The sequence below is a fragment of the Motacilla alba genome, chromosome 5 (assembly GCF_015832195.1).
Source record: "Motacilla alba alba isolate MOTALB_02 chromosome 5, Motacilla_alba_V1.0_pri, whole genome shotgun sequence".
Taxonomy (NCBI): Eukaryota; Metazoa; Chordata; class Aves; order Passeriformes; family Motacillidae; genus Motacilla; species Motacilla alba.
The window spans coordinates 25,804,099-25,831,563 of NC_052020.1; the positions used below are offsets into that span (position 1 = coordinate 25,804,099).

The 27,465-nt window shown below is 39.5% G+C and overlaps 1 protein-coding gene across 1 annotated transcript; it reads right to left on the reverse strand.

The window, feature by feature from the left end:
• Window positions 1–791: 791 nt before the first annotated feature.
• LOC119701949 (cytosolic phospholipase A2 epsilon-like) lies at window positions 792–26,477 on the reverse strand. Its single transcript, XM_038139268.1, has 20 exons — window positions 26,402–26,477; window positions 20,860–20,922; window positions 19,845–19,981; window positions 16,763–16,894; window positions 15,634–15,674; window positions 15,171–15,213; window positions 14,412–14,475; window positions 13,536–13,699; window positions 13,184–13,276; window positions 12,635–12,672; window positions 11,869–12,004; window positions 10,235–10,371; window positions 9,567–9,789; window positions 7,995–8,109; window positions 7,350–7,487; window positions 4,250–4,357; window positions 3,150–3,341; window positions 2,575–2,741; window positions 1,225–1,411; window positions 792–1,012 (listed from the first exon to the last, which is right to left on the reverse strand). Exons 1-20 carry the CDS (start codon window positions 26,475–26,477, stop codon window positions 792–794), a joined length of 2,475 nt encoding a protein of 824 aa, XP_037995196.1.
• Window positions 26,478–27,465: the final 988 nt, after the last annotated feature.

A 27,465-nucleotide genomic window follows, 5' to 3' on the forward strand; every position in this document is an offset into this window, starting at 1 on the left:
CTTATAATAACAAGAAATACCGCGAAAACCACTGAAATTAACAGGATGCGGATACTGAGCTGCATCATCTAAATACCATGAAAGTTCAGTGGAAAGTAGAACCATGGATTATATAGTTATACCTGCACTGGAAGAGCTGATCCTGACTCACATTATGGCTTGAAACAGTAGTCTCCAAGAGATTTTCAAAAACCAAGTACTGCTGGTGTAATAAAACTTTTAAATTCAAAAGTGTAGAAAATGTGTATTTTTCACGTGAAGTCCCATATTATCTATTATGTTTAGCTTGGCATGTTATTTCTAGCAAAAATTCCTTGCTGACATTATAGGAAAATACAGTTTCCACATTCTTTGAAATTGTCCACAGTTATCACATATTTTTCTGTTGCACTAGCTTTGGAATAAATTAAATATCCATAGCTCATTTGTCTTCACATACAGTTTCCATCAGTATAACAAATTTTGATAGAACTTGTACTGCTGTCCCAGATTCATGCATTTCAAAACCTTTTCAATAAATCCAATGTTTTCTGACCTTCAATTTACTGCATATACACATATATGCATGAAAAAAAGTTCACCAGCAGTGAAATCCAACATAAATAAAGCACAAGTCTAATCATTATTTTGTTTGATTGGTTGATCTAGGATCACCATGTGGTAGAGAGGAACCACAGCCTGAGATAAGTATTTACTTTCCAAAGTCTACTATGCTCATTTGAAGACAGCTCTTGATTCTTCTCCAGAGAAGAAGAAAAAAAACCAAAATCATGCAGATATCTTTCTGAAACTCAGGCGAGTGTTTCTTTTTTGTGCTGTCGTTTCTGCTGTATGGCTGAATTCAAAGCCTGAAGGATCAGATGGTGGTTGTTCTGAATGTTGTAGCTGGTCAGTTCTATCAGCTTGTCAAACTCCTCCCCTGTGTAGGTAAAGCTGTTTAAGCAGTAGGGGGAAAAAATGGTAGAAACATCCACGTTGCCCTGAGCCATCTCAGCAGGGCTGCGCTCCACACCTGACAAATAAGGAAACATCATTAGTGGGGTAGAGATATGGTTCCACCTCCTACTTTCCAGTGGGCCACAATGTTACTCCTCGCTCCATTGGAATTTGCATTTCTGTCCCAGGGGAGGCACAGCAGGGGAGGGAGGAGACCATGCCAATCCATGTCTCCCATTCCACAGCCAAAGGGCTGCCAGGTGGCGGGAGAACCATCCCATGGCTTACCAGGCTCTTTGTATTTTCTGAAGGAGTCATTCACCAGCGGGAAAAATACTACAGTTGGTGCCTCTGGGGTCTCTGTATCTTCAAAGACATAGCACTCCTTTAGATTTTTCTTCTCTTCTTCACTCATTTGGATTTTGGGAAATGGAATTCCCTGCTTTTGAAAGTATTTGGAGGCTTCTTCCAAAGGCTGAATTCAGACAGAAAAGAAGAAAAGAAAGATCAGAAGTTCTGCCCCATTCTACTGCTTCTCCTAATGCATCCATCGAAAAACCTTCACAAGATTTGGGAGCAGGGTTCACTGTCAATATTTCTTCTGCCCTTGTCTCTTACATGAGATATTAAGTACTATTAACAGAACAATTCAACACTCAGCCTCCAACTTGCACTCCTGATTGGTATTCTATCCTCTCCTTCTCCTCATTAGCCTTTATTGCTACAGGATAGGTAAAATGTCCATGACTATGGGAAGGGTGGCCTAGCAGCTTAGGATACAGAAAGATGCCTCTTCTGAAGATCCTGAATCAAGTAGAATGGGCAAGAATCTGAAATAGTATAGGTTTTAAATGCAAAATCACAATTTTATTTTTTTTTACTTGCCGTATAGTATTTAAAAGCCTCTGTCTTAGATGCCTTAGGATGGTTCTGAAAAGTGATGTAAGCAAACAGTGGTCTGGGAGCATCTTAACTAAAATGTTAATCTTGCAGGTGTGTTAGCAATTTTTGAAAATAGGATTTTGCTTTCTGAGTCTGGTTAGCATGTATGAATATTTTAGTCCTCAAGAATTGCTGTCTTATCCATATCTACTAACAGGAATTATAGACAGGTTATTAGATGGTATTTGAAAGAGCAAATGTTGTCAAAGGACAATTCTTTTCCACAATTTTGAACAACAACAACAACAAAAAAAAAAAACAACACCCAGTTACTGTTCTAAAAGCAACTGGACAAAATATTTCTAATAATACCGCATGTGGGTAACTTTATATGAACATCACAACAAAATCATAATGAGTTCATCAGTGGTGGTAACTAGAACCAGATAAACAATCCATGTGAGTGAAATCTAGATAGCAAAATGGAGATGACAGAAGCACACCAGTCTAGGAAATAGCATTTAGCTATTAGAGGGTTAATTCAAATGAAATATTTAGAAATCTGATATTACTTCTGTTCTCAGGGGATTTACCAGCATCTCTTGCAGGACCTAAGCATCTGCACAGGGAGCTGTAGACCAAGGATCGTTTTCTCCCAGAATCAGTTTATTCTATATAAATTATTCTGAATCTTTAGGAGTTAAGGAGGGCTAGAGGGCAGCAGTTGTTTATCAAAGAAAAGAGCATTTTTCACACCAAGGTCTGTGATCCAGAAGAATAGTTTAGGTGCAGGACAACATCCACTTTCCTCTCTGGCCTCATGAGTGGTGGGTAGCTTATGTCGATGTATCCCGCTGTGTCTGCCAGGCACATGAACTCTGCTGTTTCTGTCAGCTGGTTGGGGAAATGCTCTAGTACAGTATCTAAAAGGAAATATTTGTTATGATGAGTGATTCACTGAAGAAACAGTACATGTGTTGTTTGACTAATAAGGAAAAAATGGAAAAAATCCTTCTTTGCTATCCATTACATTTACTTTTTCCAAAAGATCCTTAAACACTACAGATGTTCAGCCTTCACACATGAAAGAAAGACCGTTCAAGGTAAAAAGAGAGTTCTTTCACTTCTCGTGTTACTATTCTTCCACCCCAGATAAGCAGTAATTTTCTTTCCCTGGAGTCAAGGAAATTCCTGAAGCTGATTTGACTGTATGGAATTTAAATAGTTATCTTGAAATATTAATTTTCAAATGTTCATCCTCTGCCTTCTCTTCACTGATGAGAACACCAACCATCTAAGAAGATAAAAAAATTATATTCAAGGATGTTTACCTTTCCATATACAGAAGTTTTTGTTCTGAAGGTATTCATTGTGCAGCTGGAATCCCTTCAGGAAGTTGTAGAACTTTGAAACCATCACCCGCTCTGTCAGGATCCGCCGAATGATGCCCATGATGCCACATTCAGGGGTGACCAAGTAAGTCTCCAACTCATGTCTCCTGTCTGATGGAGAAGACTCTTCTCCTGAAAGGCAGAGGAGATGAACAAATTGTTGTTTTGATACAGTTCTTTTCCGTACTTGAAATAATAGAAAGCATCTCATATTAGCTAGGGAAAAGATCCTTATAAGATATTGTAACATACAAATAAATCAATGTCAAAATAGGAATAAGAAGAAAATCAGTCTTCAGTAAAGCCTATTCCATGAGAACCAGAGTGGCAACAAACTTCCTAAAACTGGAAAAAGTGATCTATTCTTTGATAGAACTCACAGATTCCCTGTGTGAAGGTTAGGGTAGGTTCAGAATCTGGATCTGTTCCTTTCAATTAATAAAAATCAGTTTTGCAAGGAAAAAATGAAAGCTGTCAGGAGACTGAGACATCCACAAAATAAAAAAGAAATAGAGTTGTGAGAATCAGTACCTAATGAGATTGGGAAGAGAGGCAATGACTTTCTATCACATGCATTTATTGATTTATTGAGCTTAGAGCTTTGCAACACTTCCACGGAGAAAGTGATAGAAACCCATAAACCAAACTCACTAACTGCCTTTAAACACAGGAAGGACAACCAAGGCCGCTTAGAAAAACACAGGTTTATATCAAGATCAACAAACATTGAAATGGTGTTGCATGCAATTGAAGTCTTCAACAACAATGTATGAAAAGCACCAGCTGCTGAGGCATACAGAGAGCACAGCACAGAGGTGTTTGTTACAGCGTGGAGGTTCACCAAAGGGCCCCTGGCAAAGACAATCTGTTTAAAACCTTCAGTAGTTTTATATTTGAGTAAATTCAGTATAAGAGAGATTAATGGAAATAATATTGCTATGAATAAATCCAGAGAGGAAACCTAGTTAGATCCAGATGACAACATGAAGCCTCTGGATTTATGAGGCACCAGGTAGAACAGAAACAGAAACATAACTAACCAGTATCAACAGTGCTGTGTTGGGTACACCTCAGTGAGTGCCTCTGTGTAGGATTCGACGAATGCCAGGCATCCAAGAGGTTGTATGAAAAGACATTGCTCCATAGGCCTGTGCAATGTTAGAGAACGGGGAAGCTTCTTCAGAAACATTGTAATGGAAAATATCCCTTTAAAAAAAATAATCTCTCAGCTTTGCAAGGAGTATTGGAAAGCCTCGAGATTTCCAAATTATCACCAAAACTATATGAAGTTCTTTTCAGCAATAAGCATTCTGTCATCAAAGAGCCTAAATAGTTTAAAACATTGTGTGAGGCTTTCAGCCACTGTAATTCCTTGCCAACATTTTCCATCCTAAAAGCAACTGTCATAAATGAGCAAAACCATGCCATTTCCTATAAAATAAGGGTCTGGTCTACAAAATATGTCATTTTCAAGTGGATAGTCAGTTAAAGGTTTGGAAGCTTCTTCTGGACAGTCAAGAATCAAATGGTTAGAGTACAGTCTGGGATAGTCTGCAGAAAAATCCTGTAAATAAAAGACATCTTTCCTGCCCATCTAAAATTTCTCTCTGCACTAAGTCTTTTGAGGGAGACTCTTCTCCTTCTATTTGTTATTCTCATTCCCGTATTGCTCCGCCCACTTTTGCCATCCCATGTAAAAGAACATCTGAAAATGTCTTCACAGTGCAGAAATCTTCAAAAGTCTCTTGGATTTTGAAAATCATCTCTTCCTCCACAGCACTGTCACAGGCCCCAAGAGGAACTCTAGCAGAGAAGGCAGGGCTGTGCTTTGCCTTGAAAATCTCTACCAGTGAAAGCTTTACAAAAGCCATACATTGTACAAGATGCAATAACTTGAGTTGCACAATAAAATAATTATTCATCCCATAAATTATCAACAGAAATACAATTCCCTTTAAAACATGGCTTGTTTCTAGAGTGAGACAGAAATCCAAGAGCCTTCTTTTTTAAAGTCCTTGACTCACTTAGGAAATATTAGAAATGCATAATCAAGAAATCAGATTGGGGCTCTCTGGATCTACACTTAGCTATCAAGCAGAGTTCATTTGCACATGATTACTGGCCAGTTTCTGTCAAGACAACCTCATCTCCCAGCAGTTTGAGAAGCTTCTGTCCAACCCCGCTACGAAAGACATCTTCTCTGGTTTCTCCTGTCTTGGTGTCTTCTCACTCTGTAACTCTTCTGGTTCCCTTACCCTTGGAGTTACACACTGGTCCTACATTTTAATGACTTTCAAACATTGTTGTCTCCTTGGAACTTGTTTATAATTACATGGCAACATTGCCCTAACCTCTTGCACTGAATCTTCTTTGTACCTATATTGGCTGAAGTAAGAACTGTGAAGAGGGATGGTATCTTTTACTAGGCCAACAGAGTTGAAGAGAGTAAACAAGTTCTTATGCACCCCAGCCTTTCTTCTAGAAATATGAGGGTCTTGTATCCCTGTAAGCTCATCCAGTCTTTCCAGCTCAAGCCACTGCTCTTAGAAAAGGCCTTTTCTCTCCCTGCAAATGACACCTTGCTTTTATCTTTTCACTATCAAGCTGTAACTAATAGCACATTTTAATAATAACCCAAGAGGGCATTGCATGTGGTATCACTAGATGGCAACATTGCTTTAACTCTCCACCTTATCCTTTATGAAGGTACACGGGTGGCTGAGGGATCACCAGGCTCAGGTGCTAAGGCTGAGAACAGAGCTCAGCCAAGGCTGGATGTGTTGGTTGTGCTTGCTACCTGGCCACCTCGGGTATGAAAACACTGCCCCACTGCTATTGAGGAACTGCAACAAGCTCAAAAGAAGGCTCTGTAGTCCCACCTAGCTCTGTGACCTAGCTCCTACCTCTAACAGTCAGCACAGAGTGATTAATGGAAGAGTAAAAGAAAAAAAGGGAAGAATGAAGGGATTTCTCCAGTGTACTGTCCAGCATCTCAAGCTTCTCGATTTAGGATTTCTAGTACTGGTGGCTGCATCTGAACTACTGGATTTCAGAGCCACCAGTGGGATTTACTGTGCAGTAATTTCTCCTGCCCTTTTCAGATTTATTCATACTCTTGGATCCTGTGTTTTCTTCTGAGTCTTTTCCCTCAAACAACTCTTTTCTTAACTCATGACATCACTGAAAGCTCTCAGCATAGCTAATAAAGGTGTAAGATTTAGTGTTTGTATGATTGAGAACAATCTTTTCTTTCTTATGCCTAACTATTCACTCATGTTTAGAATAATATGATTCTGGACTCCTCCTGAACAATACAGACATTCATAGCTTCTCTGAATACCAAATAAGGAATACCATGTGGTGTTGCTGGTTGCGTGGATTTTTCACTTTGTAAGTTAACCATTTTTTTACCTGTATTCTTGGTGTCCTGTTGTGTCTTGTGCTTATTTACATGTAAAATATTGTTTAAGAGCAGAGGGACTTATCTGCAGACAGCTTTACCCCAGAGAAGAAATGTACAAAGGGGCGTAGTAGTAAGTAAAATTAAAACTAGAAATGCTTAAAACCTGCAAAACTGTTTTTCATGTATTACTAGGTGCTACCCAATTTATTGAAGTAAGAATTATACATTTCAATTATTTATCATGGTAGCAAAATTACAGAGGATTTAGAATACTATTAAAGTTGCAAAAGTATCCGTAGCACTTCAGAAAACTACTCTAAATTGCTGTATTTTATAATAAACTCAGTAACAACATTGCTTTGGCATCTCAGATCATGCCATTCATATACAAATTTGACTTTAGGATTTTGGTTTCAAAATACAAATTTTTTCATGTGGAACTCTGCTGCTGATTGATTCAAAATGAACCTAGCCTCTTCAAGCAGCCCTGAAACTTCAGGCATGAGCATCACTATTCAAGATAAGAGCAACAGTGAATAGTGCAGTTTGAAATTTCTTCTCAGTACTTTTAGCCCATCTCCATTGTCTAAGGAAGTTGGTCAGAGGTGAGAACAACATGGTGTACAATTGGTTTCAGTCCTGCATGATGCAGGACACTGTAATATGCAGGGTTTGCATTATATTAGAAATAAAGAACATATTTATGCAATTCAGATTTTTGCAATAGACCATATCACCTTTCATGAAGCAGATTCGGGACTCAGGAAGCTTCTTCATCAGGCGACCCATGAAGAACTCACTGCCAAAATCCTCAGCACGAATGAAGGCACCATATTTTAAGAACCCGACCTCATAAGGGGTGAACTCCACCCATTCTGCAGAGACATAAAACACACTTTTAAATCTTAATCTTATCCTTACTTCCCTGCTGGAAGTGCTATGAAAAGGCAAAATGGCAGCTGCAGGATAAACCCTATCTGTGGGGTGACCACAGACTGGCCTTCCTCAGGGCAAAAAGTTATCATTGAACTGCTGTCAGCCACTCACTCAGTAACCTTTTGCAGAGTTGTTCATTCAGAACTTTCCAATGACCCTCTCCAGAGAGAACATAAGGGAAGTTTACACCCAGAGGGGTCAGTCTGAGTTACCCCACATGTGGAGCTAAGGCTTGTGAGTATTTGGCTGTCCTTAAACACCTCCCCGAGATTTCTCCTACCCCACAGAAAATAAGTTCCTCCCATAGCCTAGGCATAAAGTCTGGAAATGTAAAAAGAAGGAAAAAAAGAAACTGTTTATAAATGCTATGGGTCAGCTGTAGAAGAGGTTGAGGTACTGATAAGGCAGATAGCTCAAACACCAAATGAGCCCATTTTTGTCATCACCTTTGAACTCTGAAAGGCTGTAATCTTCTTTCATGTTGAGGATCATGTAGATAGGTAGGGGATTTTGACCCTGACTCAATGCCTCTTGCTCATCTGAGAGTTTGTGGTTATTTTTCTGTGAATTGATGAAAGACAAAGAGCAAAATCAAGGGACCTTCTTGGCATAGTTTATGGGCTTCCAAGAGTACAGCAAAATACATAGCTGTTTCCCTCTTAATTTTGCTATTCTCTCAACTCATTTTGTGTCCAAACATATTTTAACCAAGGAGTGATCTAAACATTTACATATCCACATAGGCTTATTTAATTACAGGTAGAATTGTGGGACACTTTTTTGAAAAAAAAATGGTCTCCTTTTTAGTAAATACATCCACTTTACATGGAAATTTGTTCTCACAGGGATGAACAGAGGAAAATAAACCAAGATTCTTTAGTTAGGTACTCAGATACTCATGCTTGTGAAAGGGGACATAAGTTTTCATCTCTACAGAAGCCCCTTGGGCTGCTAGTTATGCATGAGGAGATACATGGGGACAAAGCTCTGAACAAGTTTGCAGACAACCTTAAGCTGGGAGGGCGTTGTTGATCTGCTGGAGAGCAGGAAGGCTCTGCAGGGGGATCTGGACAGGCTGGATCAATGGGCCAAGGCCAATCATATGAGGTTCAACAAGGCCAAGTGCCACGTCTTGCACTTGGATTACAACAACCCCATGCAGCACTACAAGCTGAGGAAGGGGTTGTGGAAAGCCGCCCAGCAGAAAAGGTCCTGGGGGTGCTGGCTGACAGCAGCTAAACATGATCCAGTGTGTATGTGTGTCCAGGTGGCCAAGAAGGCCAATGGCATCCTGGCCTGTGTCAGCAATAGTAGTAGGACCAGGCCAGTGATTGTCCTCCTATACTCCTATACTGCTGTCCTCCTGTACTGGTGAGGCCACACCTCACATGCTCTGTCCACTTTTGGGCCCCTTACTCTAAGAGAGCCATTGAGGTGCTAGACCATGTCCAGAGAAGGACATGGAGCAAAGGCAATGGAGCTGGGAAAGTGTCTAGAGAAAAAGTCTTACAAGAGGCAGCTGAAGCAGCTGGCACTGTGTAGCCTGGAGAAAAGGCGGCTCAGGGGAAAACCAGCTTCTTTACAACTTCCTGAAAGGAAGTAGTAGATAAGTGGGGATTGGTCTCTTCTTCCAATTAAGAAATGATAAGACAAGAGGAAATGGACTTAAGTTGTACCCGAAGAGGTTTAAATAGAATATTAGGAAAAATGTCTTCACTGGAAAGCTAGTCAGCATTAGAACAGGCTCCCCAAGGAGGTAGTGGAAACCTGTGAAAGTGTTTGAAACTTGGGTAGATGTGGCACCTGGGGACATGGATTAGTGGTGAACATGATAATGATAGGTTAATGGTTGGACACAGAGGCCTTTCCAACCCTAACAAATCTAAAACCCCTTTGTTAATCAGCAGAAATCATCTGCTGGATAACGCTGGCATACTCTCAGGCATCTGTCCCTGGAGCTTCATTTCCCTTACAATAGTGTTCAGTAGCTGTTAGAGAAAACATAGGAAAAACACTACCCCATCATCTAATGCTTTTTCCAGCAGAAGCCCCCAAAAATCAACACTAGAGATCTGGTATCCCTCTTGCTTCCGCAGTTTTAGCTCCTTTGCATAGTAGTTCAAGCTCTCCAGGGAAAAGCAGCTTAGCTTGCACTTGGTCATATGTCTGCGGATTTCACCAATCGGTCTTGATAAATCCTTGTGTGACCAGTCAGCACTCTGATACAAATGTGACAAAGTCCTGGGGAAAAGGAAGGAAGTGCATTGTCATATGCAGAGAAACTTTCACTTTTTAGACTTAGATTTATGGTCCACATCAAATGAACTAGCTGAGTTTCTTTAAAAGCATCTTTTGGGCTTAGTATATCATTGAAAAGACTTTTTGATTTAGAGGAGTTTCCCAAATCACTAGTGAAACTCGAGGACTTAAAAAAAATCCCTCCTTTCTGCTAGGGTTTATGCACAAGGCTGTGATTTGCATTCCGGTGACTCGTTAGGAAAGATCCTAGAGCTGAAACAAAGCAGCACCTAGTCCTTTCACTGGCTTGGGCAATGTGCTCCTAATGCAGCAATAAAAAAGCTTGAGACTGAAGCAGTATGCCTTTCTTTACAAAAATGAAGAGAATAAATATCTCGCAGCAGACTAGAGAGGTGATGAGTGATGTCTTCGTTCAGGATCTTCTTACCATGTTGAACCAGATGACCCAGTGATGTATGAAATAGCATCCAAGAGACCCAGCTTTTGAAGACCCAACAGGTTGCCTAACAGAGATGTCAGTGCCCGGGTGCCACCTCCTGTTGTCATCACTGCTACAACTGGTACCTGTTTAATCATCAACACAGCAGTGGTAAGCAACACTTTGTTTACCAGCATGAGTGATCAGAGCTGAGTGAAATGTAGCATGCCAGTCTCACAAAAAATTCCAACATTTCCCCAGGCAGGGATGAAAAAAAAAAAAAAAAAAAGAAAACTGTGTATTTTGCACAGGAAAAAGAAAAAAAAAAACCAAACCAAAAAACCAAAACTAACTGATTTTGAGGATTTTGATCAAAATCAATAATTTTTGATTTCAAATTTTTACACACTGGTTTATCAAAACTTATTGTTTCAAGGCATTTCAATATTAGACTGCATTTTCCTTAGCAAAACATATTCTCTTGAGAGGTCTATTTTGATAACAAGCAGAGCTCTTCCTCTCTGTAAGGCAAGCATAATAGCTGGATTACATTTCCTACAAAGTACCTAGAGAATATAATTGCAGTGATGAAACCTAATTGTATGGAAATCTAAATTGTGTTGCAGGAAGACAAATTTCTCTAAGAAACCCACTGAGAGAAGAGGAGCCCATTGACATTTTCCACACACATTTCCAGGCAATTGCATCAAAGAAATACTCAACAGTTTCCTGATTCAAATCAAACATTTCAAGTCAAAACAAAGTATTCTGATTTGGATTTATCTGACTATAAGGAAATATTCCCTTGCTGGAAAATCTGAAAATAACAGTTGGAAGTACTTCTCCTGAAAATTCTTATACTTAAGAAACTGCTGGGTTTTTCTCAGTGAAACTATTGTGCCAATGAGAAACAATGTAGTAATATGATCAGTTTGTGAGCAGGGGCAAAATTTATAATGTCTAAAACCATGCTGTCATATATTACCTAATATGCCTTTGGTCCACCTGTCCTGGACAAAGGAGATAACTCAGGTGGAAAAAATTAACCAGTTCTCAAGTTAGTTCTTCATTTCTCAAGTTCCAGATCACAGACCATGCTCCTTCTCTAAAGCACCAGCCAATCCCATGCTAGCATGGATATTAACACATACAAACCCTAGCTCAGACAAGCAGATTAGAGAAAAAATGCTAAATGTCTTTGTTCTATTTGAGGAACTACAGCTGAAATTATGAGCACCAGAGGAGAAAGTCTAAAATAGGACACCTTCTCATCAGCCAGTATTATGCATCACTTTAACTGTTAGATTTTCTCCCTCCAAAAATCTGATAAAATACCTTATGAGTTCTTAGTGACTGAATGATCAGCTAAAACAGTCAGACTATCCAGGTCTATAATTCACAGATGAAAAAGAAATAGAGAAAAAATTCTGATTTATGGCATTATGTTTTCAGGAAAAATATGTATCAAGAGGGTTTGATACTGGCTCTGCATCTAAAATAGAAAATGTAGAAAAGCATTCCTCAATGCTTTACATGGTGTAGTGAATGTATCAGGGCTAGTTAAGGAACAATATGCAAGAGGCTATGAACATAACATATTCCTGTTACACAGCATGTTACAGTCCCTGTGGTGCTCCCCATACCTCATGATCTTCTAGGTCTTGTTCTAAATGTAGTGCTTTTTTCAGAGCAGAAGCCACAAACTTCTTCCTTTTCAGTAGGAAATTTTTCTCCTCTGTACATAGATCAAACTCCAACCGAACATCTAAGTTTCTGGACCTCAAACAAAGTCCAGGGTTAAACAGGGTGTGCACAATCACTTAAAATTAATATCTGGATGCTTGCTTACAAGTTGCAACTTTATTATGAGGCTTAGAAAAGCTGCTACTATGGCCCCACAAAAGCACATCACAGATGGTATAGATAAGGTAGAGAAAAGGCTGATGAACTGCAAAGTAGCAAAATCTTACAGAAGGAAATATTCTTTATTGATACACTGTTTTTCAGGATGTGTCTAACGTAAATACTGCAATCCATATATGGATACTATAAACAGTGGAATATTTAGGATTTCTTGCCTCAGGACTGCCAGATTTTATAAATATAAATAGTCTGTATTTTTTACAAGTAAGGAAAGGAAAAATATCTTTTTCTAAATATATAGCTGTACATATGTTGCAACCAGAAAAGGTTATTCTCCCCATCTAAACTGAACTTCTGTATAGCAGCATGACAGGAAATTTCACCCAGCACAGTTAACCACCTTCTGGACATGGGTAATGAACATAGGTGAATAGGTGAATATAATCATTGACTAAATACTTTCTCCCTTAGTTACAGAAATAGGCTAGAAGGCAAAAAAGTGTAATTTTTTTCACAACCACAAAACACTAGGACAGAATTGCTTACCAGTCATTTGACTTCACACGTAAATTGATTGTTTCATCCTAGGAAAAAAAAAACTGTAATATAAACACTGGAGATGATTTTACATTCTTTATTTACCATCAGCTCTGAAGACCTTCTCTTTTTCTAAAAGAGAGCCACATTGAGCCACAAAGCCATAATATTTAGAAAATCCATTAAAATCTTATTTTCCTTATATTATTTTATACTAAAGATAAAGAGAGCAGTATACAGTAAAAACCAACACCAGCTCTGCCAGTATGCTCCATCCTGCCTCATCGTTTGCATTTGCTCTGATCTACATTAGTCCCTGAGGGGATCACAGAAATCCCTTTGTCATGTAATGACATGACATGACTTTGGCTATAATTTTTTTGTTCTGCTAGGTTCATATGAAAACGTACAGGTCCATGGTGTTAGGCATTGTTAGGAAGCTAAGGGCACTAACAGTTACATATCTAAATCCCTACTTCACACTGATCTAATTAACTCATGCCCATTGATCTTTGGTCTATAGCTTAACATTTATTCTAAGAAGATGGCAATAATCACCTTTGCTACTGCCACTTTCTCACTGAATGGAAGTGAATCCAGAGGAATAGTGATGGATGCATGGCAGTCTTTTTTGTCTTCACCTGAAGTGCACTGAAAAATAAATAATAATGTAGAGAAATATTTAATGTATAAACCATCCAAAACCACTTTATTTTTTCAAACGGTCCCTGTCCAGCAGTTTTCAAGTTGGCACCTAATATTCATAAGTCTTAGGGGTTACAATGCTGTTTCAGAGCTGAAGTTCATGAAAGATAGCTCTTTATTAAATATACAAACTCTTTCCATTTCCCTCAGTCAAGTGTAGAAAACCATGAGTTTACTGTGCTCACTCAAGCTAATGATCACATACCGAGCAGAAATGAGGTTTCTTCTCTGCTAGAGCCATGCACAGCTCTGACAGTCTGTACTTGATGTAATGGAAGTTCAGGGGCTTCAGAGGTTGCCAGAAAGAGCCCAGCGACAGGGTCTGGCTCTTCTCATATGATCCCTTCACTGAAAACAAGAAGTCTTTTTCTGAAAAAAAAAAAATCCAAACATGAAAAATATACAGAGAAGTTAATGACTATGATCCCAGAAATAGAACATTAAATGGTCTTTCAGAAGTTTATATATAAATCCTTCAAAAATGCTTAAAAGCTTCCAAACTCTATTTATCCAGCAAAATAACAGTACAAGAAATTAGAGAAGAAAAGCAAACAAGCAAATCAAAAACAAACCACAAAACACCAAAAAGCTTATAAAGCTGCAGTAGATGTTTTAAAAACTCAGACATACAGGCAAATTGGACAAAACCTAAGTTGAAACAGAAATATGCATTTTCTTCTACTTTACAGCATTTGCAAGATTCATTCCTTTAATTTCAATGTCCAGTTCTTATAGTTAGTTAGCACAGACTATAACTGTTGGATCTGTGAACCTGCATATATGCTCCTAACTATCCAGTTCCTGTGCTCTAATTGTAAGAGCAAAGTAGAAAAATTACCAGATAAGCAAATGACAAAACAAACAACAAACAACCAAAAAACCCAATATACACAGACAAAAATCCAAACCAAAAAAACCCACAACAAAACAAACTAAACAAACTAAAACAAAAAAACAATTAAAAGAAAAAACAAAAACCCCAAAACAAACAAACAAAACCCCCCAAAGGAAGCAAGCAAGCAACCAAGAAAAGTCAGTTAACCTAAAATAAGGGGGTTTTGCTTCTAGTTTGAAGTCTAACCTGAAGGTTCTTTTTTTGTCCATTTGCTGTCCACTAGGACTTCCAAGCAGGAAATTTCACGAGACTGTAGCAGGGATAAAAAATGAGAGGTTAAAGTATTTAAAACATACCATATCTGAGTCACTTCATTGCTATCTCTCTTTGGCCACCTGAGTCCATGGGGTCTGGAAAACAGTCCACCCTCTGTTTGTTAGGCTGATAGGAGAAAGTGTCACTCTGAAAATGTGACAGGTTTCAACTGAAAGAAAAATTGCTGTGGTGGTTTTGGACAGGACTGGGAAGAGAAAGGAAATAACAGGGGGGGCAAATGGGAGTGTGCTGAGACCTCCTGAGGGTAAATTGATGGACTGGCCAAATCACAGGGATGTCCTTGCTTCCCTGCTTTGGTGAAGCAGGACAGTCAAGTGCTACCTCCTATACGTAATAAGTTAAGGGCAGCTGAGAAAGCAATTTCCATATCATCCTGTGGAAGTGAGGAGAACAGGATGGCCATGAGGGAGTCACAAAAGAAGTTCCCCAAGGGAATGACAGAGCAGTAGTGAGTCAATGAAAGACCACTTCAGGCTTTGTCGATAGGCTTGATATCAGCCTGTGGTGAACAGGTCTCTGGGTATCCCAAATGAGTGTGCACAGGATGGCTACCTATGACCCTCATCTCCTTCCCTTTCAGCCTTGCCTGCAGTGAGGGGCACCTGCCAGATTCACCATTCCTATCACTATCATGAAAACAAAGACAGAAGAGCAAAAGTTTAAAATTACCACTAATACACCATTAGTCACAAGCTTTTCAGGAGGGACTGGACTGAAAAAGAAAAAAAATTCAATCAGAAGTAGTAACTCCTAAATGCATCTTTAAATGAACATCAAGGAATAATACCTTCCTTGAAGTTTGTCTTGTCCAGCATGGTCTCAAATATGTCTCTGATTTTAAATTTAGGGACACATCTGAAAGGTGTTTTTCCTTTTTTTTTAATCATAATGGTAAAGAATAGTTGTAATAAGTATGATGACTGCAATTATTATTTTCCTCCCTCATTCAGCAAGTAATAGGATAAATTAATAACTAGGATGATTCTTGGTAATAAGGAGTACAGAGTTTTAGCCAATATGCAACTAACTTCATCAACACCTTCCATGCTGAGTATTTTAAACTTTATTATACTAAATGCTAGCATATGTTTGACTGCTTGCAAAGGGGCACTTCCCTGTGGATGTTACTCACATGCTCTCCGATGTAAACTCAACCTCTAGCATCTCCTGCGTCTGTAAAAAATTAATTTATTATAAGCATCTGAATTAATTTTCCTTCTCATTAGCTATGGTTGTAATTATTATTCTGGCTCCTGAAAGAGTTCTTCAATCAAATCAAATTTCCTTCCTGCTCCAGGGAAGGAGTGTGAGAAAGTGAAAGCATTTGAGTTAGAGTGATTTTGAGAGTGTTCTCCCTCCTTTGTTAACCTCCAGTCCTCAGACCAAACTGCCCTGTTGTGTTTGGTGGTGAGGCAGAGTAGAAGGGCAGGCAGTCCTGCAGCAGTGTTGGCTTAAAACTGTCCAAAGGCTTGGCTTTTTACTGTGTAATGTTATCGGAAGAGGGATACTGCTGAATAGAATGGCATTTGCAATTCATCTGATCAAAAGGACTCCTATAACACGGGCAGCACAATGGCCAGCGCCCAGAGAAGTTAAGGCAAACTGCCTGCCAAAATCACTGTGCAGCTGAATACCCATATGTACTGTATCAGAAAAGTCAGTGAAACAGCAAATCTGTAGTAGAGTCTAAATTGAATACCCACATCCCATGTTGAAGTCATCATGTAAGTGTTCAGGCACACTGAAACAATGAAATAGTTTGAGCAACTGGCCATCAGCTGGTTTTAGCACCTCAGTATGGATCTTTGGATTATTTTCAGCTATATTCAAAAGAATAACAGGGCAAGGAATCAGTTTTTAAGGGATACTGCATCATCTGTGCCAGAGTATGCCCAAATTCACAAGTGCTTGTGCCAGGAAAAAAAAAATCTAACAAAGAAACTTTGTGCAATGGTGATTAAGTTTTGTATTTCCAACAAAACCTATTTGAGCTACAGAGTCAAGAAAGAGGAAAAAAAGGCAACTCTGGTGTCAGAAAAAAACACCTGCTAAGTGGTTGGATGAGCTAGCAAAAGCCTTCAGGATCATGTCCCTGTCTATTTTGCTGATTAAGGTTTGCAAGGTTCTTCACAGGGTATATGAAGTTCTTACCAAGAGGGAACAAACTCTCCTACCTACAATCACATTAAAAGAACTTATTTATGAGGTAATATCAAAAAAATGTATTTTCTTCCTGTGACCAAGGCAGTTTTATCACTCACCTTTGGATTTAGCTGAAATGTCAAGTGAACAGTTTCTCCAAGCTGGATTTTAGCAACATCAAAGAGAACAGTGAAGAGGAGGTCATCTTTAGTGACTGCATTTTCATCATAGACTTTCATCTCAAGAATATTCTGTGAACAGAGGTTCATAATTAGGATCCTATGTTGAGACCTTACAGAGACACAAAATGATGCTGATGTGCTCAGCATGTTAAGGAAAACAGAGAAAATATGGGGAGAAGTGAGAGAGCATGCAGAACTTTTGCATCCACACAAAGATGAAGAAAGATATTCTGAACCTAACACAGAGTTGGGTTTGTTGTTTAGTTTTCCTGCAGAGTAATTTAAATAACAAAAGCTAATAGAATCACTGAATATTGAAAACCACGTTTGGCCTCCAATTTGGTTTGAGGTCACCACTTTTTCCTGAATTGTAGGAAACCAGCTCGTTATCAGGACTTTGTTGTTATTAGTAGAATAAAAATCCTTGGATATAAGCAGCAATTAAAATACATATAAGGATGTACCACATAATTACTTCATGGTTGCATAATTTTTATCCTGTAAATTATTAAACAGATCACATGCAAATAATTACCATGGAATCTACAGAAAGCAACATGTTTTTTTATAAATTGCAAATACCACTGTATAAATCTCCTTCTCTGTCACTGGCCTGTTTGGATAGACAGAAATGGTAACAGCTCCTCCTGTGCCTGATTAGTAGCTCCAGATGGGCTGGCTCAGAGATGCCTCCCAGGTGCTGAGCAAGTGAACCTTAACTCAGTGGGGCAATAATCCAGGCCTCCCTCAATATAGTCAGCAGCTCATTTTCATGCAAATTACAGGGAGCGCTTATCTCAGATTCTTACTTATGCATCAGAGTTAACTGAAACTTGCTAAGAGGCTTGATGTTTATTAAAGACACACAGGCTCATGGTCTCACACACAAGCACATGGATAAAAGAGAGTGAGCATGTGAACTTTGTTGTCTTAGAAGTTCATAATTTATCTCAGAATGGTCCATACCTAAATGTGATGAGTGATTGACTAGACAAATACACTGAAAGGAAGCCGCTCCAGAATCCAAGCATTCAATTTTGACATCTATCATCCTGCAAGAAATGCATCTCACCAAGGGAGAGATGGCAAATAACCTTGAGTTTGCAATTTACTGCCAGAAAACAGAAATGCTGTTGACCTTCAAGGCCACCTATATGAAAGTATTGACTGAGGTCAGCCCTGTCCATGACACTTGCTAATAGAAACATACTGTCAAGAGGCAAAGACAAGCAGCCACAGCACCTTGGTTTATAGGCCAGCCATAAATAGCTTGTAAAGAATTATGGAAGGTGATGGAGATGATATGCTTGAAAGCAATAGTCTGCAGTTAATAGAAGGCAGGCTTGCACTGAAGAGCAGATCAGTTTTCCTAGCTGCGATACTGCAAAAGGTTATCCTTATGTGGCTTAAATGACTGACTTATTTTCTGAGTGACCAAATGATTCACAGACCCAGCTACTCCCAGCTGGCCAGGAGAGGCATGCACAGGGTGCTGGCTGGCCAAGGGAGATCTCTGGCTGTGCCCCTGGCATGCTGTATGGGAAGCAGCCAGGGGTGGGTGTCTGGGCAGTTCACTGTTTCTAACTCTCAGAGGTAGAGAATATGAGGGCAGCATCACTGGGGAGCCAGGTAATGAACAGAGACAGCCCTTGGCCGGGCTATGTGCCACCAGCTCTGGGAAGAGTCACCCTCCTGGAGCTGTGGGAATTGTGCCTACAGCAGAAGCCTGGGAAACCCCTTCTAGCCAACTGTTTGTCAGACACTCATCAAAACAGATGCCTGTCAGTAAACACTGCTGTCTTGTGACAAGACATGTCTTGTCTCCTGCTGCAAATTTACTGAAAGTAAACATAAAGTCCTCCCAAACACTACTTCTGAAGAACTAGTTCAAGCAGCTTCCATGGCCAAGGTAATTTTTTAGCTGTTCTGTGTGGTATTGCAGCTTTGAAAAATCTTTCAGGAAGAGCAGGTGTTCCTGTGCAAGAGCTGCAGATCAGTGGGTGTTTGTTCCCATGCTGCAATGTTTGTCCCTTGCCTTTCACCTCTCTGATAACCCTGCAGGGCTTCATGAAATTGTGCCTCACTGGCATTTTGAAAGAAGTTGGAATTTTTTTAGGTTTGCAGGGAAAGCACTGGCTATAGGTCACAGATGGGCAGACACGAAAACTGAAAGCTACCAAACAGGGCCAGTACCACCTAACTGTGGAAGAAAGCCTGAGAACATGTTATCATGGGCAACTTCTGCAGTCAAAGGCAAGAGGGACTGTTTACTGGAGATCCTGTGGTGTAGGAACACATTGAGCTATTCCAAATGTTCTTTTGGAGGAGTTTATCAATTCTTGAGAGAGCCAGGGGACTGGCCTGCTGATTTGCCTCTTCAGAGTGTCCTGATCTGGCCCCAGCACTAGGAAATGAGCAGTGCAAGCTGTAAAGCAGAGACTGATTGCCCTGGGTGTGAAGTAAGCTTGATTTACTTAGCCTACCACTCATCTTTGTGGACTCCTAGACCCTGATGTTGATGCTGCCATTTGGACGGAGAAGATAGTGGGACTTGCAAATCTTCTTAAGCTTTAACATTTATCATCATGATTAAAGTTCACCAAGTTCTCTTTTGCAAAATTCAGCTGTTTCTTTGTGACTTTTTTTTTATTTCTGGTCATTACAAAGGAATAATAAAAAAGTACAGCCCTGTGATGCTTTCACTACCTAGCTCATATTTTACACTATTCAATTTACTCTGAAATTTTCACATTTATTAGCATAGAGCCATGATTAAAAAAGGAAAAGAAAAAGTGAAAAATGATAGAACACCATAGGAATGGTTATGAAATATCTTGGTTAATTTTTACATATCAGAAAATTAAATTTAATTTTGCTGCTACATTTTATTCCAAATCCCATTACCAGCATCCTTGTAGTCCTTCACACATATTTATTTCTGGTTTTATTTTGCCTTACATATTGATCACACCATGATATCTCTGTCCCACAAGAAAAACAAATGCATTCTGTATATTACCTTTACTTGGCTCTGGATCCTGAAGCAAAATGTTTCATTCCACACTGGATCTTTGCAGTTCTTAATGGTTTTGGTCCGGACAGTCTCCGGGGAAGCAGTGGGCAAGGACAGGCTTATGTAGCAATCTGTTTGGCTAACTGTATTTGAAAAGATATGTTGTAACTAACAAATTACTACAAACATCTTAAAGCATAGCCTTATAGGACTGCATGTATGCAGCAAATTGCAAAAAGGAGGTATTTCAATAATTTTTCTGACAGCTCTTTATTCAAAACCATTCACTACTATTTGTTACCTCCTGCAAGTGGGAGCTCAGGTCATGAATGGAGATTCAAAGAAACTGCTGCAATGAAGGCAACTGGCAAGAAAGGAGTACGCAGAATTTGACTAAACAAACCCATTATTGGTACGTGTCCTGTTGGTTGTAAATGAAGAGATTTCTGTGATGGAGAAGAAAAATGCCTACGCATTCTAAGAGAACCTTTTTTTAAGAGTAAAATACTTTTTTAACCACCTTCCCCATCTGGTCAGCTGCCCCCACATATATGTAATCCAGTCCACGTAATGAGCTGTCTCACCCAACATGTGATCACATAACTTCACCATGAAAAACAATATGCAAAAATAGCAGTGCACTTTTATCTTACTGTGATTTAAGCTCTGAGCCCTGATAGAGAAGAAAATTCTAATTTCTGACAAAGGTAATATCACAGAAGGTTGCACAGTGCACAAGTATGGCATTAAATCTTAATACACAGCAGCTGCTTTGGGTTTGTTTTGTCTCCAGACCTGTCTGGGTGGGCACAGCTATGACAGAATCATGGAATGGCCTGGGTTGGAAGGGATCTTAAAGACCACCTAGTTCCAACCCCCCTGCTGTGAGCAGGGGCACCTCCCACTAGACCGGACTGCTCTGTGTGCTGGGCACTGCCACATGGTGTGGATTATTTATCTCCTGTGGGTTGCCAGAGTTCTCAGGTGAGAGGTGAGTTGGGTACTCGGATATCTGTGCAACTAACATTCCCTTTGTGTGCCAGTCTGATATTTGTGGAGAATTTGGTAGTGGTCAAGCATCTCTCTGATATTGCCAAGGAGATAATTGATTTTTAGCAGGGCGCAATGCAAGGCATTTGATCCTAAGAGTGTAAAACAGTTGATGCCTCATGGACTTGTGGTGATGGACTGAGACCCTGACAATGTAGTGAAAAACGCTGGGGCTCAGTCTCTCTACACTGTCACCCATCCTTTCCAGCCCTCCTATTTTGAGCAAATCTGCTGTCCTTTCTAGGTAATTGACATTTCTTTTGCTTTCTGGGCAACTACAGCTGTCTCCAATGTCTCCAGCACTAAAAACTTGTGTATTCACAGTATAGCTCAGATTTGGGTATAATAACAGGCAGTTTGGTACTGTACATGCATACATGCTGAGAGGCAGCATGACCAATTGGGTAACCTGCTGGAAAAGGTCTCATTACCGCTTGGTTCCATTCCCAGCTCTGTCACAGACTGCTAAGTCACTCTGGGCAATTGGTTTCATTTAAATTTATCTTGCTTCTCCATCTGCATTTCCCCACCAATAACACAGTGATAACTATTCTTTCCACTTTTGTAATCTGCTTGGATGTGACCCAGTAAGAGAGTCTGATCAGTAATTATATTATTCTTTCTCTACCAGTCTCTTGGTTCTCCTTCCACATTTTCTTTTAACTTGTGGGGTAAGCCATGCTGCAATGAATAGGTGTTGCTTAAAGCAACTTGTGCAATCAGGGTATGTATGATTTGTCTTTCAAGTCTTCTGATACTGTCTGAACATGAAACATCTTCCAGTTTTTCAGCATGCACTTGATTGTTTCACCCTTACTGCCCATAGTAGGTAAGAAATTATTTTAACATTGCAATAATGTTTAAAAAAATCCTAATATTACACACAATAATAAGAGACATCTGCATTTGTAATTTTAAAATGCAGAATAGATGCAATACATCTGTTGATAACACTTTATTAGTAATGAAACTATTTGTTTAGCTGTCTCCCACACACTATTTCCAAAAACTCTTTCATTGATTTTTAACATTTGAAAAAGATCTTCAAAAAACAACTTTACATAGTTAGTAGTACCAGAGGAGCAGGCTGTTTCTTCAGCAACTGCAAGTTATGCACTAATGATATATGTGTGTTTTCGAGAATTTGTTCATTTATGGTCTGGGATATCTCTTTGTTGTACACATGAGCTATGACTCCTGGTTTAGAAGAAAGGCATTCATTATTTTCAGAGTATCCAAGAAGTGCTAAACTTGTGACTTACTCTCTTGTATCTAGATAGAGCTGTGTTAGGTTCAGTTCTTCACCCTCTCTGAACACAACAGACCTATACCAACCTGAGAGGTTAGTCCAGTCTTTAGCAAGGCTGCTCACCCTTAACAAGAGCAAAAACAGAGTCCCACAGTCTGATGATCCACATTTAAAACCAACTAGGGTAGCAACCAGTGAGGTCTCAGTCTCAACATAGCCTAAGACAAGAATGTAGATACAGACAAAGATATATGACTCTGAAAACGAGCAATTAAAGGCAGGACACTGCACCAAGAATAACAAATTATACCCCAGAACTAAAATGTTGCAGGATGTATCTGGCAACTTACATAAACAACACAATTTAATTACATTTTGGACCAGATCCCAAATACACAATGTTAAATGTAAGTGCAGGTGATGAGATTTATCACTGAGATGCTTTTGCATACCCTTTTAGCCCTGGAGAGGAACATGTGGATGCTCACTCTGTGCCTTCCATGTTATATTCTCTTCCACTCTTTTTCGCTCCCCGCCATAAAATGCTTTAACTCTTACCAGCTATTAAACATACCCAAATTGAAGAGGATTGACTTAGGCAGCCTGGCATATGAGAAAAAGCTGAAAGACTTGAGTTTGCTAATTAAACAACAACAAAAAAGCTTGTCAAACAATCAGTTCTGTAATGTCCAAATGATTGATACAAAGAGGATAATGATCTGTATCAGTGTGAACAGAGGCAAAAATTAGAAGACTGCTCCAGCTCTTAGAGGATTAGCTCTAGCAAGAGAGATTTTATAAATTTTTTAGGTAACTCACTTCAGATTGTTCTAGTACTCAGACATGTATGAAACAGTGACAGACAAGCTAAATTTCATCCTGCTTCAAGAGATGAGGACCAGCCCAGGTGAACCTGTAAGGTGTCATATGGAAATGCTGCCACATAATTTCCATGTTTATGCTGGAAGGCAGAAAACAGGATAATCATGCCACGCCAATTATAGCCCACAGAAAACAACTAAGCCATTTCCCTGCCAGGGTTGACTATCAGGGAAAGAAGTGATAGGACAACTTCATATGTTACACAAGCCCAAGGGATCAATTACCAGATAGCTGGGTGCTGCCTCCAAAACAACTCTAAACCTCCTTGACACATATGAAATAAGACTGTAAGTTCCTTGGAAGAGTTGCTACCTTTCCATTCTAAAAAGGTACAGTGTATGAGGAACAAGGCCTAAATCCATACATATAGTCTCCAGGTACCATCACAATACAATCATCAAAATGAAACAACACAAAAAGCAACACAATGTAATGCAGAGAAGCCTGTGTACAGCTTAACTACAAATCATGCATTTCCGTAGGCATACCCTTTTTAGACTTTTTAAAAGCACTGCCACTCTTTCACTGTTCCCATCCTCAGATAATCAGCCAGTAAGACCCAAAATGTTGTATATTTTTTGGAAAATAGGTATTATCAAGCAGTCAGATTTTCTTTGTTCCACCTTAGACCATCTTGGGGTGATAATGTAGTGCAATCTCAGCTCTGTTGCTAATTAAGATTTTTAAGAAGGTTCTTTCATTTCCTTTTAAAAATAAACTAGCCAAAACTAAGTCTTGGTCAGACATCAACACTGTTGATGCAGATACAGAGGGTAGTTAGAGCATCTAAAGAAATCATTATCAGAAGAAAAAATCATGGAAACAGATTTGGAAACTGGCTGCAAGCAGTACACACAAATGCTTTGGATTTCAAAGAAAACAGGAGTGGGAAAAAATCAATATCAGAAAGAGCTGAACTACCAAATCAACACTCACAAATTTTCTTTCTTCAGAAAGTGTTCACAAGAATGTTGTTCACCCAATAAGGGAATAGAAACAAAACTGTTCTAAAAGTTTAGCTAAAACTTTTTGTTTCCTTAAGCATCATTATTTTGACTCAGAAATGCCTCTGACAAGGTATTCTTGGTCAAGATTGGTCCTAAACAAGTAAGAAAAGATGAGCGAGCACCTTTGTCAGGAAAATATTCAGAACTATTGTCAATTTAACTGCAGAACATGATGCAAACAATAGCACCAAAATTTGGGAGTGAATCTGACTTTTAACCTTCACTGGCTACTTACTGCAGCACTACTTTATTGTCTCCTGCTGAGGGTACAGTCATAGAAAGTGCCCAAGAGAGGAGCCATAGTCCCAGGGGGACATTCTCATGTATGTTCTCAGCAGTGCAAACTATCACAGCCCTGTCAAATCTAGCCTCTCTACTTTGCATTGGCCTCCCACATAATAGCAAATCACATCTGGGCTCTTGGTCCTTATCTACAAGGTAATCAGTGTCCTCTGTTCAGCAAAAAGGTTGCCCAAAGCTCCAGAGAGCATCACTGATGAAGCCCTCAAGCTCTGAGAATCTTGCCTATGGGCAGGGCTTTCCCTGGCACTACTCCAGGTGTTCAAAACCTCCACAGTGACCAAGACACACCGCAGGCCTTATTGCATTGTGCTTTTATTGGACCAGTCACCTCAGCGACGTTCATCTACGTCCATTGGTAAGGAGACTAAGAGAGACAGATGCATAAAACAAAACGTGTCTATGACAGATATCAGTCACACTGCATAATGCATAACTGGATGACCTGCAGATGCTGCTATTCTTGATGAAACCGGAACAACCAAGGCAGGTACTGAGGTGGAAAAAAATCTATTGGGATTCAATGAACAAAAATGTATTTAAATATATTTTTCATAACACTATATCAAACATGAGAAGCTGTACCTTTGCCCCATGTCCTGGTTCCTGCCAGAGTAGGGTTAATTTTTGCAGTAGCCAAGAGGGGTTATGGCACCCAGAGGTTATTGCCCAGAGATGGGGGAAAGGCATCTCTTCATTAATATTGTTGCTGTTACTGCTTCCTTTCTTATCTCATTGCTATTTCCAGTAAATTGTTCTTATCTCAACCCATAATCTTTACCTTTTTTTGACTCCAAGTCTCCTCTCCAGCCCACCCAGTGGGAGAAGCAAGTGGCACTTTGTTGGGAGAGTCTTAGTAGGAGCACTAAATTGGGAAGTACCATTTCTAAACCACAACAGCCCATCAAACAAATACCTCAAAAGGTCCTGAAGCAATTCCTATAATGAGTAAACCTTTGTTATCAATCTTCTGTTATTTATGAATTATCAATAGTTAAAATAATTAAATAATTGAATTATCAATATCTGTTATTTATGAATTCTTTGAATGTACAAATATCAAGTAATAGTACTGTCAACACAGGTTTATTGATATTCAGTTTGTGGTTAATGTTTAGTGGGAAGCTAAGTATACTTTGGTCCTAAACTCAACTCACAATTGTGCAACAGTAAGCAGGATACAGAGTAAAATATGGTCCTTATCAAGGATGATCAAAAATTCCAAGGTACAGTAATTTCAAAGAAGATGTGGGAGACTATAAGCATGGGAAAAGGCACTGCTCAGCTCATTTTCTTAAATGGTGAGAAGGCGTTACACAGCTCAGCCCAAAGAAATGTGTAAACAGAAATCCTATTCAGATATCAAAAAACACACTTCATAATTATCTGTTTTCTGAGTGCAAACTAGAAAGGTACTTCCTGAGCAGAGTCTGCCACTGCCTTTTAACTCTGAAAGCCAAATGGCAGAGGAAGAGTGAAGGATCTTGAATCACCACATGGACCTGTGTCCTCTCAAAGCACCGTGTGGTTCTACATTGCTGCCATCACCACCTACTCATTCCAGCCTCTCTTCTCCACCTAAGCTTCTCCCTTGTTCATTTCCATTGCCTCCACCCTTTTCAAACCTGTTTTAAAACTAGTTTTGACATTTTAAAATATTTTAAAACATTTTTAAAACTGTTTCAACCACTTGTTAACTAGAAGCCTCCACTAAACAAGATGGTAATGAAGCCTACTAGGAACCCATAGTACCATTACAGTCCTTGAAGTTCATACCTGTTCAAGAAAGGACAGGAGATGCGATGCCACCTGCGCTGGTACAGTATTAGAGCACAGTAGCTGATCTCACCTTTCCTTTTGAGACAGAGATGAGCATACCATTTATCTAAGGTTCTTTACTTTCACCAGTCTCTCAGTCAGTAAATCAGTTAAACTTCCTAACACCTCTAGGAGGCTCCTGGTGTCATTGCTGAAGCCCTGGCTTTGGAAATAAGCCCTGGTTTTGAGAAATTCTTCTGCTTTAAGACTACATCAAGAATCTAAAGGGAGCCATGAAGGAGCATCACACACAATACCTTTGACCACCAGAACAGCTTTCTGTTCTTGCACACAGAAACACGCAGAAGCCAGCATGGCTGCAAGAAGATGCATGTACACCTACATACAATCCATTGATACCTAGCAGAAGAGCTGCAATTATTTCCACAGCTGTAAGGAGATATGCAGAGCAAGTAAGGTTCTCCTTGACTGTAAATAGCATTGTCCTTTTCAGTGGCAGCTTATGCTGCATCAAGGCACAGAGAAGGCTTTTGGCTCCACCACTATTTACCATTAATATAATACAGTAAAATTGTATATGCTACAACACACACTACACTCCATCATGGACATCAAAGACTTGAAAAAAAGGGAAAAAAGGAATTAATTTTCTAGATTAGAGAATACAAAACAGGTAACCTGAGGGAAACTAGGTCTATATATGTGTTTGGTAACAATGAACTCGGCAAGAGCATGAGCAGGCTTGGTTCACATGAGTTGATGAAACCAAAGAGAAGACTGAATAGAAAGGAACAGAAAGAAATGCAGCTATGAAACTGATTCATGTAATATTCACTGAGATTATCCATTCAGTTGTTATTCCTATTATTAACTATGGTTATGACTTTATTACAAAGATCAGTCAAGACCAGGCCTCCATTTCAACAGGTACCTCAGTAGTTGTGCAATTGACTCTTGAACTTGATCTAATCAGCTTACAATTACAGTAAAAAAAGCCCTGCTCTGGGATATGACATCACAGGGAGGATCTTCTTGTGATTACTGGCTGTTTTTATACCTGTTTCAGTTTCTTAACCAGTTAGGAAATCCCTGTTTACAGGATTTGTTGCAGCCTGGCTTATCCACATAACGACTTCTCTGTCCTTGTGCAGATTCTCCTTGCCAAGCATTTTTCTTGGGCTCTTTTAGGCTTTCCTCTCCATTGATGCAAAAGCAGCCTGTCTGAGGAGGCAGCGACATCAGGAACCTAAATGAGGTGCCCTGAAAAGACACTAACGCTCTTTTTAAAAGGGCCACATCCCAGGATTATTCTTAACCATTGCAAACATCAATGACCACAGGAAGCAATTTCACCCTAAAG